General features: G+C 36.6%; 1 protein-coding gene across 19 annotated transcripts in view; it reads left to right on the forward strand.

Moving 5' to 3' along the window:
- DOCK9 (dedicator of cytokinesis 9) overlaps positions 1 to 12,756 on the forward strand; it is a 180,440-nt gene that overhangs the window by 86,123 nt on the left and 81,561 nt on the right. For all 19 annotated transcript variants that reach the window (XM_042456882.1, XM_042456886.1, XM_042456900.1 and 16 more), the window contains exons 8-18: positions 913 to 1,087; positions 2,069 to 2,133; positions 6,522 to 6,596; positions 6,704 to 6,844; positions 7,618 to 7,821; positions 8,192 to 8,314; positions 8,793 to 8,875; positions 9,310 to 9,432; positions 11,545 to 11,624; positions 11,706 to 11,893; positions 12,026 to 12,091. In XM_042456882.1, coding sequence (XP_042312816.1) covers positions 913 to 1,087; positions 2,069 to 2,133; positions 6,522 to 6,596; positions 6,704 to 6,844; positions 7,618 to 7,821; positions 8,192 to 8,314; positions 8,793 to 8,875; positions 9,310 to 9,432; positions 11,545 to 11,624; positions 11,706 to 11,893; positions 12,026 to 12,091 — 1,323 coding nt within the window. The remainder of the gene's footprint in view (positions 1 to 912; positions 1,088 to 2,068; positions 2,134 to 6,521; positions 6,597 to 6,703; positions 6,845 to 7,617; positions 7,822 to 8,191; positions 8,315 to 8,792; positions 8,876 to 9,309; positions 9,433 to 11,544; positions 11,625 to 11,705; positions 11,894 to 12,025; positions 12,092 to 12,756) is intronic.

Below are 12,756 nucleotides of genomic sequence, written 5' to 3' on the forward strand. Positions count from 1 at the left end.
CTAATTTGCTCTAGTACTTCATTTATTTGTCTTTCTTGTAGTTCACAATATCACAAAATTCTTCTCCAGCACCACACTGTAAATGAATTTATCGTTTTTCTATCAGCTTTCTTCACTATCCAAGTCTTATCTGTAAATAATATTAAATTGTTCCTTTCTATTTAATATAATTTGTCCCAGCTTTGTGGTGGTCTCTTTTCCATAACACGAACATTACTTTTAGTTATTGTATACCAAACCAGATGGTTCTGTATAGGACTTCATGTACTTCCTCTTCTGAATCTTTACTCATCAGTACTCACTGTTATTAGAATGGTTTGTTATGGATAGCTTAACTAATCCCATTTTAAAATAAATGTGTTCATTGTAAAGCCCTGGGATTTTGGATTTGTGGATGATTTTTCATGTTGTGCAACCTTTTTATTGCTTTTTCTTGGCAAGTGTGAGAAGAATATTTTTGTTGCACAGCAGCTTGCATTTTTAGCATGAATCTAAACATATTCATATTCATATACAGTAAATGAATTTCATGTTTAGCCTTGGATCCCATCTCCAAGATACTATATATATATATATATATATATATATATATATATATATATATATGCAAATATTCCAAAATTTGAAAAAATCCAAAATACTTCTAGATCTAAGGGTTACTCAGCCTGTATTAAGAAGTACAATAAAAAAAATGCAAATATTAAATGTTTACTGTTTTATTTTCTTATATGTAAGTAGGTCTGCTAATATGGAGCAGAACCAAGAGTTGAGTGGTTTACAGATTAAATTATATATGGTATAGTTTACAATTATGTACTAGATAACAAAGAACCAACTTAGTGTAGATGAGGATAAAGGAAATAGGAGAACAACATAACTACTTCAACTAGTATGCTAATTATTATATTGCAGAACAACAAAGTCCGACGTTTTGCTTTTGAGCTCAAAATGCAAGACAAGAGTAGCTATCTTCTTGCAGCAGACAGTGAAACAGAAATGGAAGAATGGATTTCAACTCTGAACAAAATTCTTCAATTAAATTTTGAAGCTGCAATGCAAGAAAAAAGAAACGGAGACTCCCATGATGGTAAAGCTAAACTATTTTTGCTGAATAATTTCAACCAAGTAATTCACTAAAGTGAACAGTCAGGAGACTGTTGTCATTACGTTTACCAAAGTTAAGACAGCAACCATACCCTTCACCTTCTTCATGCTGTCCTTGAAATATATTCTGTTATTTTGTGCATATGATAGCCAGGATTACCATTCTGTACCAAGTCTTTACCCTGAGACTGTATAAATGATTACCTCTTCCATTGAAGGCCCAGTTGGCTACTTATGTTTGGAAATAAGGAAGGTTAATTGGGATACAGCATTTTTTCTTTTGAAGTTGTCTTGGCTTTTGTACCATATTGCCCTATAAAGGGAAGGGGAAATGACAAGATAAAAGGTGAATCTCATCTAGCATTCCATTCCCATAGTGGTTAGTCAGATGCCTCTGAAGTTTTTAGGGTTGTCTGACAGCATCAGACTTCCCTTTTTGTTGCTTTACATCAGTTATTGAGTATACAGAAATACCCCATGTGCCAAAATACGAACGTGCATCCACCTATAATTACTAAGTGCTGAAGGTTCTGGTATCCAGATGAATTTATTTAATCCATACTAAAATCATTCACTAGCTCATTTGATAATTTGAATATGTGTCTTTAAAGGTGGGGTATAAATTATTGTAATGTAATATATATATATGAGAGATTAAGCTCTGTAAATGCAATGCTTTCTCTCTTTAGAGATGATCTTGAAAAAATCATCTAAATGAGTTGATCACCAGTGCCTTGCTGACCAAAGTCTGTATGGCATTTTATACTAGAGAGTGCTAGAGTATCATGGTGACAATGGATGGATATAGTTCAACATCACATGGTGCCTCAAAAGTTACCTGGTTTAGATTGGTTCCTTAATATTGCAGAAGGATATAACGATTTAGGACCCAGTATTCCAAATATTAACTTGAAAGTGGGGAAAACATTTTTGAGTTTTTATAGCTTCTTTTTAAAATTTTCAGATGATGAACAAGGCAAGATGGACAGCTCATCATCCAGTTTAGACTTTGTTCCAGAAAATGCCAAGGTATGTGTCTCTTTGTTTTCCAATTTCACTTGTTAGTGGTGGAGTTACAAGTTCTAATTTTAATTAAGGGGAAAAGGTTGATGGTGTGTTTACATGATGTTGATATTAGAATTTTGCTGATATTTATTAGATGTTGTATTTCTGAAAGATAAACTTATGTATAGTTAGCCCCCAGCTTTTGCATGTTTAACTTCCACTGATTTGATTATTCGCGGGTTTGTAGGTGCTGCTTTTTCTTCATGGTTTCTATGACTCATGTGCACAGTGCATCATTTGTAATCTTCTAGAGCTGTTGCATAAGCTTTTCAGTGGTAAACCCACCCACCCTCTAGGCCCTTTAGAAGTGCATTTCCTGCCTATACCCTCAGTTCCTTGTCTGCTGCATGAGCAACATCGAAGGAAATGTTACAGGCTGTTCTTCTCATCATGTTTGTGTCAGCGCAACTGCTGGGGTCCAACAACCACTGTCAGCGACTCCAACGAGTCCTGGGGTTAAATCAGACCCTTGGAGCAGAGCTGGCAAATTTCCAAACTAAGTCTCCCAAAGTGCTCTTTATTCACAGTGCTATTATACAAAACTAGATCTCTAAAACTCCAAACCATACCAATCCAACTCCTTCTACAAACCCACACCACACCCTTACAACCCCTGGGCTTATATAGTCTCCAGACCATGTGGTCTCTCAAACCCAGTGAGTTCAGGTGTGTAGCCATGTCATGTGTCTCCTGTGCAATGTAGACACATGGTTTCATCATCCATGGCTACGTGCACTTGGGCATTGAAGTGTCCTTGAGCCAATGAGCTTCAGCTGTGCTGATCAACCTTGCCACTCTGCTGAATGCTCATGGCCACACACACACACATCAAGCATTTCCCTGTGTGCTATGTTTTAACCCTTCAAATCCCTGACACTTGAACTGTAAGTCCTCTGGCTCAACCCCTGGATCTCTGACACCACACACGGTATCCACTCTGCATGCATCTGGGTCCATGTGGTAGTTAAGAGGTCCTTACAAGATAATGGGGCCCATACCGATGTGCCAAAGAAGGGTTCTAAATGTTCTGCATCTGAAACTGCTGTCTGCTCAAAAGGTCCATTGGTACTCATTCAGCTGATGAAATCCAAGCTGTTTCTGGGACTAGGAACAAAAGTGGTTGCCCTGCAAAATTCAAGCTTAATGTCAATGGAATTGCAGCCTACCTTGATCCTAGAAATGTGCACCTACTGTTACAAACACAAATAGGGCAAGTATGGATTCTGCATGTTCACAATATAGAGGGCTGTCTTTCTCACTTATGTAGTGTGATTTCCTCTAACTAGGATCAGAAAAATAGATGGAGTAGGTTGGTGTTATTTTATGTTCCATGGGGACAGAACACGCACATTTACCAGACTGAAGTGTCCTGGGAGAGGCCAACCTCTGGCCCTCCATATTATAATATTATATTAGACTGCAATTGTCATCATCTCTGACTTTTGCCTGTGTGAGGGCTGATTGGTAATGCTGTCTAAAAGGTTACAGGTTGCCTGTCCTTGATTATACACTGTATGACAACTTTACAAAAGCGTCTTAATATTAAATATTAGTTTGCAAAGCTTATTTCCTTTTCAAATGCATTGAAATTAATTTTGTTAATGCAAGTAAAGTGGGCTAAATAACATTCTTTGTGAAATATTTCATAATTGAACCTTAAAAATTCATAGATGCACTGTGAAATAGTTGTCGTAAACCATTGGGTTTTGTGAGGATCTGCACACCTGCTTATTATATCTAATTTTAGTACCAGAAATGTTGCTTCCTGTTCTGTGAACTCAAGGAGTTATTTTAGCCTCTGAGTTTTTCTTATGGGTTGTTTTGCCCTTTACTTAAGGCTATGTGCTTGTTATGCTATTTACACTCATTTTTTGTTCACAAAATATCTGAGTCGTTTAGAACTATATTTAATTCCTGCCACCAGTCTATTGTATTTTTTTCTCTCACAAAGAAAAGCTAGCTAATAAATTATATAGCAATTTGTTGTAGATTTTCTGGGGGAGGGTTGCTTTTTTTGTGCTTAGAAGATGCCCGCTTGTTCCTTCCTGTGAACAGATTGAGTACAGAATTCATTGCAGAGTTCAATGCGCCAACCTCACTCATAGTGATGCCAGCCAAGTCTCTTTCTGTCACTGTCATTTTCCACTTTAAACCAAAATAATTTTAGTCAGGATATATGTTGGTTAAGAAGGTTGTGTTTTAGTATAAAAATAATTGTGTGCAGGATTTGCAAAAATAGGCTTTATTCCTGAAGAAGTGGGCAAAACTGAATGAATGTTATGAATGAAAAATATGCCACATTTTTATACATCATGTTTTGTTCCAGCTCTAATATATTTGTTCTTCACTTTGCAATTTGTTTGTTGTTATTGTGTGCCTTCAAGTCCTTTCGACTTATGGTGACCCTAAGGTCTATTGTGGGATTTCACTTTCCAATGCCTCTTTAAATTTCTGTTCTCGTATAAATAGGTAATACCTAATACCTTCCTAGTACTTTCTTATTCTTGCTACTTGTTTCTGTTACTGCCCCTTTCACTGTTTTGTTTTCACTTCTCAAATTCTTGATAGTAAATTCTTGACAGTGTCCTCCTTTTAATACTTTACAGAGAAGAAAAGACAGGGGGATGTTGGATTTAAATCAAAGAGTAATGTGTAAAAGCACCTAAGGGGGTAGAATTGCTGAGAGGAGGACTGAAGGAAAAGGAAAAAGGAAAGGAACAGCTTGTGAAGTGAAACAGACTTGAAGGTGCAGAGAAGAGGTCAGAAGAAATGGAGAGAAGTGTCAGTGTTTGTAGGCATTAACTTCACACTGCTGTTCATTGGTTGTTGTTGTTTTTAACAACCATTTAAACCTACACTTTCTCATCCCATTAATTAAGATTGCAGAGCATCTAGGCACTGAAATAATACAAGAAAGAAATTGCATAAATACATTTAGAAGGAATAAATTGGAGAAAGTATATAACTAAAATTATAGTAAAGGTAAATGATTTTTAATTTGCCAGCTGGCCACCATTATCAGATTTTCTGAAGTCCAAGGTCATCTGCATAGTTTCACACAGTTATTAACCAATCCCTTTTCTAGCATCTGCTGCTAATGGAAGTTTGTTGGTCTAGGAAAAAATGGACCACATGTTTGTAGAAATACTTAGCAAATACAGGGTCACCTCAGTTAACGAAGTAGATGTGTTCCTAGCCGTTATTTGTTTAACAGGAAGTTTAGTAAAGGAGGCAGAAATAACATGGAATTATTATTATTATTATTATTATTATTATTATTATTAATATCCCACCTCTTCCTGTAGGATCGAGGCAGCTTGCAATCATAGTAAAAATACAATATAATAAAAATCCAATGCAGAAATAAAATACAATACAACTACAATAAAATTCATACGATATGAATAATTCCCACAGTTCCCTCCATCCTTACATATATAATGTAATAATTGTAATATAACAATAATAAGTATAGGTTAAATCATTAAAACAAATTAGTTAAGAATATTGATAGAGTCCCAAATAATAAGGATAGGGTCCTTCACCACAGAAAAGAAGTGCAATTTAACTTGTTTCAGTGAACTTTTAATTCAGCTCTAACAATATGTCCATATGAAGTGAAATAACCAGATCAGGTAAGCCTTGTATCAGTAAACAAAAACATTTGAACCTTCTATATATTGTTTCAAAACTTTGTCCAAAATGTATCTAGGGATGGATCTTCAGCTCAAGAGTCTCCACCTTTTTAAAAATGATTTCCCTTTTGATGTCCAAACATATAGCTCTATAATATGCTGGAGATTGCTGGTGAAGCAGGCTTTCTTACTATCCCATTTTAGCTTTATTTTGCTGTTTATGCATATTAAGTAAGGGATTCTGGAGGCAGCTGCTTTTTACCTTGCTTGTTCGAAGCAAACTCACACATCTGCAGTGGGATTGGCAATAGCAGAATCCCATCTTTCCCCAGCCAAAGCTTTAGTGCATTGTTTACTGCAGATATGCTGCTGCAGTCCAGCTCTGGAAGACTGTGTTTCTCCAGCCCTTCTTCACCATCCTCCCAATCATGATGTTGCTAAAAGGTTTCTAGCTAGACAAAATAGGAAAGGGGGGGGGGGTCTGGGAAGACATTAAAATACTTAGTAAAAAGGAATTTCAATGTTGAAGGATTTTTAAACCCAGATATACCTGTATTACTGTAATACAGTAAATATTTTTAGAAATATCTAGTAAATTGATTTTTATAAAAATATTAAAATGATACTTACTGTTACAACATATTGATAGTGTCTAAAGCATCTTGATTTAACAATAAAAACAACTAATTTAAAAGTGCTTATTTTATTGTTTTGCAGGGTTCCAGAGATTCTGAAATGAAATTCAAAAGTGAAAGCAGGGTTAAACTCTTTGCACTAGATCCAGATGCACAGGTTAGAATAATGGAGGAAGTGGGGGGGGATGTTTTTCAAAGGGCTCCCCCACCTCCTTTTTGTTTGTTTGTAAAGAAACTGTTTTCACTCTTATATTTCTTTTAAAGAAACTTGACTTCTCTGGTATAGAGCCAGAAGTAAAGCCATTTGAAGAGAAGTTTGGGAAGAAAATTCTGGTGAAGTGCAATGATTTATCTTTCAATCTACAAAGCTGTGTTGCTGAAAATGAGGAGGGACCAACAACAAATGTAGGTTGGAATTGTGAATTTGTATAATTCTGAAACCTTTCGGAGAAAACTCTGGTACATGAATTGAATGCTTAGGAAATGCAAGCATCTTGAGTGATATAATTTCACCTATAGTTGTTTATTAGAGTTGTGTCATCCAGTGCAAGAGCAATATAATACAACTGTTCTTGTCAGAGGAGGGAGAAGAATACAGCAGATGTTGTGTGGAGCTTGATGGGTGTGGGTTAGTCATGAATAGGGTCTTATATTAGAGTGTATAAGTTTTTGTCCTAAGTACAATATAATTATTAAAAATATATAAAATCTCACTCTCTCTCTTCAATATGTACTGCATATAATACAATATATACTATAGTGTACAGTATATAATATTGTAGAAAATGCTTGAATTCTAATACAGTCACCCCTGTTTTTGCGGGGGCTCCATTCTGGGACCCCCCCCCGTGAAAACGGAAATGCACCAATATTCAAGCCACAGGCACTCATCCCATTTTAAGTCCCTCCATTTGCCCCTCACGAATAAGTGAAGGATGTGGATCGAAGTCTGCACAAATGGAGGGATGACTGTACCTAGAATCTGTTACATATCATTCTAATTTATAAATCCTGTTGTGGGAGAAAGGCAGGATACAAATCCTGGAAATAATAATGATAATATTGCGTTCATAAATGTATTGTATAACAATGACTTTTCTACAAGTAGTTCATTATTTCAGCTATAAGAGTTCTTGCCAGAATGATAGCCTTGTTCCTTGTATTTTTTTACTGTCCAGGTAGAGCCATTTTTCATCTCGTTGTCATTGTTTGACATTAAGCACAATCGGAAGATTTCATCAGACTTCCATGTGGATTTGAATCATAACTCAGTGAGACACATGCTAGATAATGTGTCCCAGCAGTTGGTGAATGGGAGAAGTGATGGTTTACATAGGATTCAAGATATTATTCCAGAAATTATGTTACAATATCCCAAACAGGTAAGAATAAAGATGTCTTTGGCCCAAAATACATGGGCCAAATAACATGGATTCCAGCTGTGTTCAGGGCGTTGCATTTAGATGATGCACACCCCAAATATGACTGTAAGACACACCAATGTTGTGCCATTCAAGAAGAACTGGGCCAAGAAGGAGTGGATAAGATCTGCTCCTTCCGGCAACCCAGTTCAGGACCACGGTGGTGGCCCGGATTGGGGCCAGGCGGTTGCCCCAGCACAATTGGCACTGGAGTGGTTGTGCATGACTCTTTTCAGCCTGTTTCTTTCAGGTCCTTGTTTCACTTTTCATTGAAGAAAAAAGATGCATATTTCAATTTCAGTTTGATTAAATCAAACTATTTGTTTTTTAGGGAATATTCTCTGTAACGTGTCCGCATCCTGATATATTTCTAGTGGCCAGAATAGAAAAAGTTCTTCAAGGGAGCATAACACACTGTGCTGAACCGTACATGAAAAGTTCTGATTCTTCTAAGGTATAATTTTATTTTATAATCCTGGGCAAAGGGATGGTCTTTATTGATAATCATAGACTCATAGAATCGCAGAGTTGGAAAAGACCACAAGGGCCATCCAGTCCAACCCCTGCCATGCAGGAACTCCCAATCAAAGCATACCCAACAGATGGCCATCCAGCCTCTCTTTAAAGACCTCCAAAGAAGGAGACTCTACTACACTCCGAGGGAGTGTGTTCCACTGTCAAACAGCCCTTAACTGTCAGGCTATTAGTCTTTTCCTGATACCATTGCTCTCAGATTTTCTATTAGATTTGCCAGTCTTCTTCCTTTTGCTATACAGTGAAGTTGAATGGAAGAAGAAAATAGCCCTGTTCTGTGGTGAGGATAGTGAATACTAAGGTATATGTATGTGTACATAATGTACACAACTTGCTTTTCACTGATACGTTATAGAAGGAAATTCATATCTATGACTTAGTTATTTCTTTGGTTTTAGGTTGCCCAGAAAGTTCTGAAAAATGCCAAACAAGCTTGCCAGCGACTAGGACAATATAGAATGCCATTTGCTTGGGCAGCCAGGTATTGAATGAAGCTCTTAATCAATATTTTTTTTAAAGTGGATTAATTTCAGTGTGTTTATTTATTCTGGTCTCCTCTTCATGTTTGTGACAGAATTCTTGCAGGTAGTGAGAACAAAAATAAGATCTTATTTTATTTTGGTTAAAAAATTGAAAATAACATATAAAATTTTAGGCAATTATATTGCATAGAATGAATATGCTTAAAAAGTTGCAAGAAAGTGGTCCAGAATTTGTATTAAACTGTGTACATAACTGCACTGTATGTTTACATTTAATATCACTTGATCACTTTCTAATTTTAGCTGTCTTTCTTGCAATAATTTATGTATTTCAGTGGATTCCTGTGAGCTTCAGGATGTCAGCTTTTCATTTTTCTTTTGCTGTTGTGACAACTTTTATAATGGCGCTCTTATGTAGAAATCTATGTTGCAGGACACTGTTCAAAGATGCATCTGGAACACTGGACAAAAATGCACGATTTTCAGCACTTTACAAACAAGATAGCAATAAACTTTCAAATGAAGACATGCTTAAATTGTTAGCGGATTTTAAAAAGTGAGTATTTTGTTCTGTGTCAGAGAAGTAATATTTATTAAGATGCATTTGGGTAGCATGAAAAAGAATATCCTTCAAAAAAAATTTAGGCATTTGACTGAATCTTAAATGTAAATCACTTTTAAGGAATTCAGGATAAGTTAGCAGCCATTACTACTAAAGATCAAAGTTTGGGAGCAGGGTGTTTGTTGAAGGGCTTTTACATATCTTTCATAGCACTTTCAAGATTGATGGCCATGGAATATTCAACTAAGATTAATTTGTTTTTTGGCAGAGTGGGGGAATCCCTTAGTTTCTTCCTTATGGTCTCTGTGATTCACACATATCGGTAATGTGCTTGCACAGAACCTCATTCAGGAACCTTCTAAGCTGACCAATGTGGTGGATGTCATTTTATTTCTCTCAACACTATACTAGTGTAAATATATGTTTTAAAATTTTAAGCAACTTCTCAGTTGCTTAAACAATGTTGACATTAACTTATTAATGTCTCTCTCTATCACACACCTCGTCACTAATTTCATTTCTCATTTGTTGCTGATTAAGCCAAAGCTGGCTTTGACTTCAAAATAAATAGATTGTTGGTATATGTTCTATAATGTAGCCACATCAAACACTATAGTGCCAAAAAACCCACAAAAAGGTGATTGCAGAAATGATCAGGATAAAATGTGATATGAACAATATATATAAAGACTGATAGTAGAAATATAAATGAATAATAGAAATTACAGATGTCTGGTATCTGTCCATTTTGACAACATATATTCCTCAGAAATTATAATAAACATAAAAGTAATACATGCAATAAATCTGCAATATTTAATAGTTTAAATACCAGGTTGTGGAATACTCTTTGCAAAACATCTATTAAGATGGAAAAATAAACATTCACATAAGAATGATGGCTTCAAAATAGGGGAAAGAATTAAAAACATCAACAGATACATAATATAAACATGAAATAAAATACAAAAGAAAAAAGAGAGCAACCATTTCTACAAGTATGCCACCCATCTCTAAAGCCCAACAATCAATCAACATTATGGCCCATTTGAAAAGTAGGACATAAAGCAGAGAGATGCTATTCATAATATAAATACCTTGAACAACACCAAAGGTTAAAGACGCAGTAGATATAATGAATCACAGTTCCAAATAACAACACCAGTAATAAATTAACTTTACATGAAAGGAGAGAAATCAGCTGTTTCATTTAATCCTGCCAGAGCTTAAGAATTTAATGTAAAAATTCATTAAACCTCTCTAATAGAACTTTATCCATGGCCGGAAATGCACAGGCCAAATAAACCGGCTTCCAGCCTCTTTAGGGGCATGGTGTTTAGATGACGCATGCCCCCAAAGCAGCCAAAAGCTGTTCCAAGGCATTTTCATAGAATAATAGAATCATAGAGACCACAAGGGCCATCCAGCCCAACCCCCCTGTCATGCTGGAACTCACAATCAAAGCACTCCCGACAGATGGCCATCCAGCCTCTGTTCAAAGACCTCCAAAGAAGGAGACTCCAACACTCTGTGATGGAGTTTGTTACACTGTTGAACAGCTCTTACTGTCAGGATGTTCCTCCTAATGTTGAGGTAGAATCTCTTTTTATGTATCTTGCATCTCTTGTTTCATATCCTATTTTCTGGAGCAGCAGAAAACAAGCTTGCTCCATCACCAATATGACACCCCTTCAAGTTTTTAAACAGGGCTGTCATATCACCTCTTAAACGTCTCTTCTCCAGGCTATACAGCCCCAGTTCCCTAAGTCTTTCCTCATAGGGCATGGTTTCCAGACCTTTCACCATTACAAAAAATATGGATGCCAGCCATGAAACCTTCGACTATACATATGGTGTACAGTGTTTGATGTTCAGTGATCTTCACTAACCCTCCAGCAGTGCTTTTCAGCCAGATACATTTGCATAACATTAGATATGATCAATTGATTTTACTGTTAAGTCATAGTGTTAGCTCAATGGAAGTTTCAGACTATCTGAGACTCTATCATTTATAAGTCTCATTTGATGTTCTTTTGTGATTTGAATTTTACTACAGTTTCCATCTCTATTTTTCTGTTCAGTCAGCTTGGTTCTTCTTTTTCCTAGACCTGAAAAGATGGCCAAGTTACCAGTTATTTTAGGAAACCTAGACATAACAATTGATAATGTTTCTCCAGATATCCCAAGTAAGTATCTAAAAAGTATTGTAAAGTAGCTGATAAGCTTTTTTTCTTCAATTTTTTTATTGGTTTTTAATATATTTTCAGATTTTGTTAGCTCATCATACATTCCCATGAAACAGTTTGAAAACAGTACCAAGGCAGTAGTAACGTTTGAAGTAGAGGAGTTTGTTCCCTGTATACCAAAACATACCCAGCCTTTCACCATCTACAACAATCACCTTTATGTTTATCCAAAGCACTTGAAATATGACAGTCAAAAGTCATTTGCAAAGGTGAGTTAATGGGCCCCTAATTAGATTCAGATTCAGATGTTGAATCTGAATTAAATCAGGTCTTGTTGGAAATTTTTGTTATTTATCTGAAATTAAAGGAAGAGCAAAAACAATTTTTCATGTTTCTTTTAGGCAAGGAATATTGCAGTGTGCATTGAATTCAAGGATTCAGATGATGAAGATTCTGTACCTCTAAAGGTTTGTCAGTTTGACCTCTGATTATTAGAAACACATCTATTTACAGTGAGCCCTCGGTATCTGCAGAGGATCCTTTCCAGGCACCCACCTGCTGATACCAAAATCCATGGATGCTGAAGTCCCATAGTACTCAATGGTGGTGAGGTCATGCCACCATTGGGGACAATAGGACTTTGCCGCACCCCTGGATGCCCGAAGCCCCTCTCAGCATGGCAGGGGGCTGCCTCCTCCTACTCTTCCTTCTCTTTCCACCACCGTGGCTGCCACGCAATTGCAGCTGCCTCTTTTTCATCCTCCTCCTTTTCTTCTTTCCTCCTCCTCCTCTTTGCTCCTGGCTGCCGCTGCCGCCGTTTTTCCCTCCTTTTCCTCCTCTTCTTTTCTCTTCCTCCTCTGCTGCCACCCTCCCCCACCCCCATGTGCCTGCCATCCACAGATGCTTGAATCCATGGATGGCAAGTCTGTGGATACAGTAATGCAGATACAGTCTGCGGATACAGTACTAGTAAAGTAGCCATGTCTAGGATTTACATTCACAGCCTTGAATGTGGTTTTCTTGGCTTATGATAGTTCAAGAAGCATTGTCTTCAGTAGGGCTTGTTCTTTAAATAGTTCTGACTGAATACATGATCGTTCTACTAATTTATTCAATGCCAAAAGTGGGATTC

The sequence above is a fragment of the Sceloporus undulatus genome, chromosome 3 (genome assembly GCF_019175285.1).
Source record: "Sceloporus undulatus isolate JIND9_A2432 ecotype Alabama chromosome 3, SceUnd_v1.1, whole genome shotgun sequence".
Lineage (NCBI taxonomy): Eukaryota > Metazoa > Chordata > Lepidosauria > Squamata > Phrynosomatidae > Sceloporus > Sceloporus undulatus.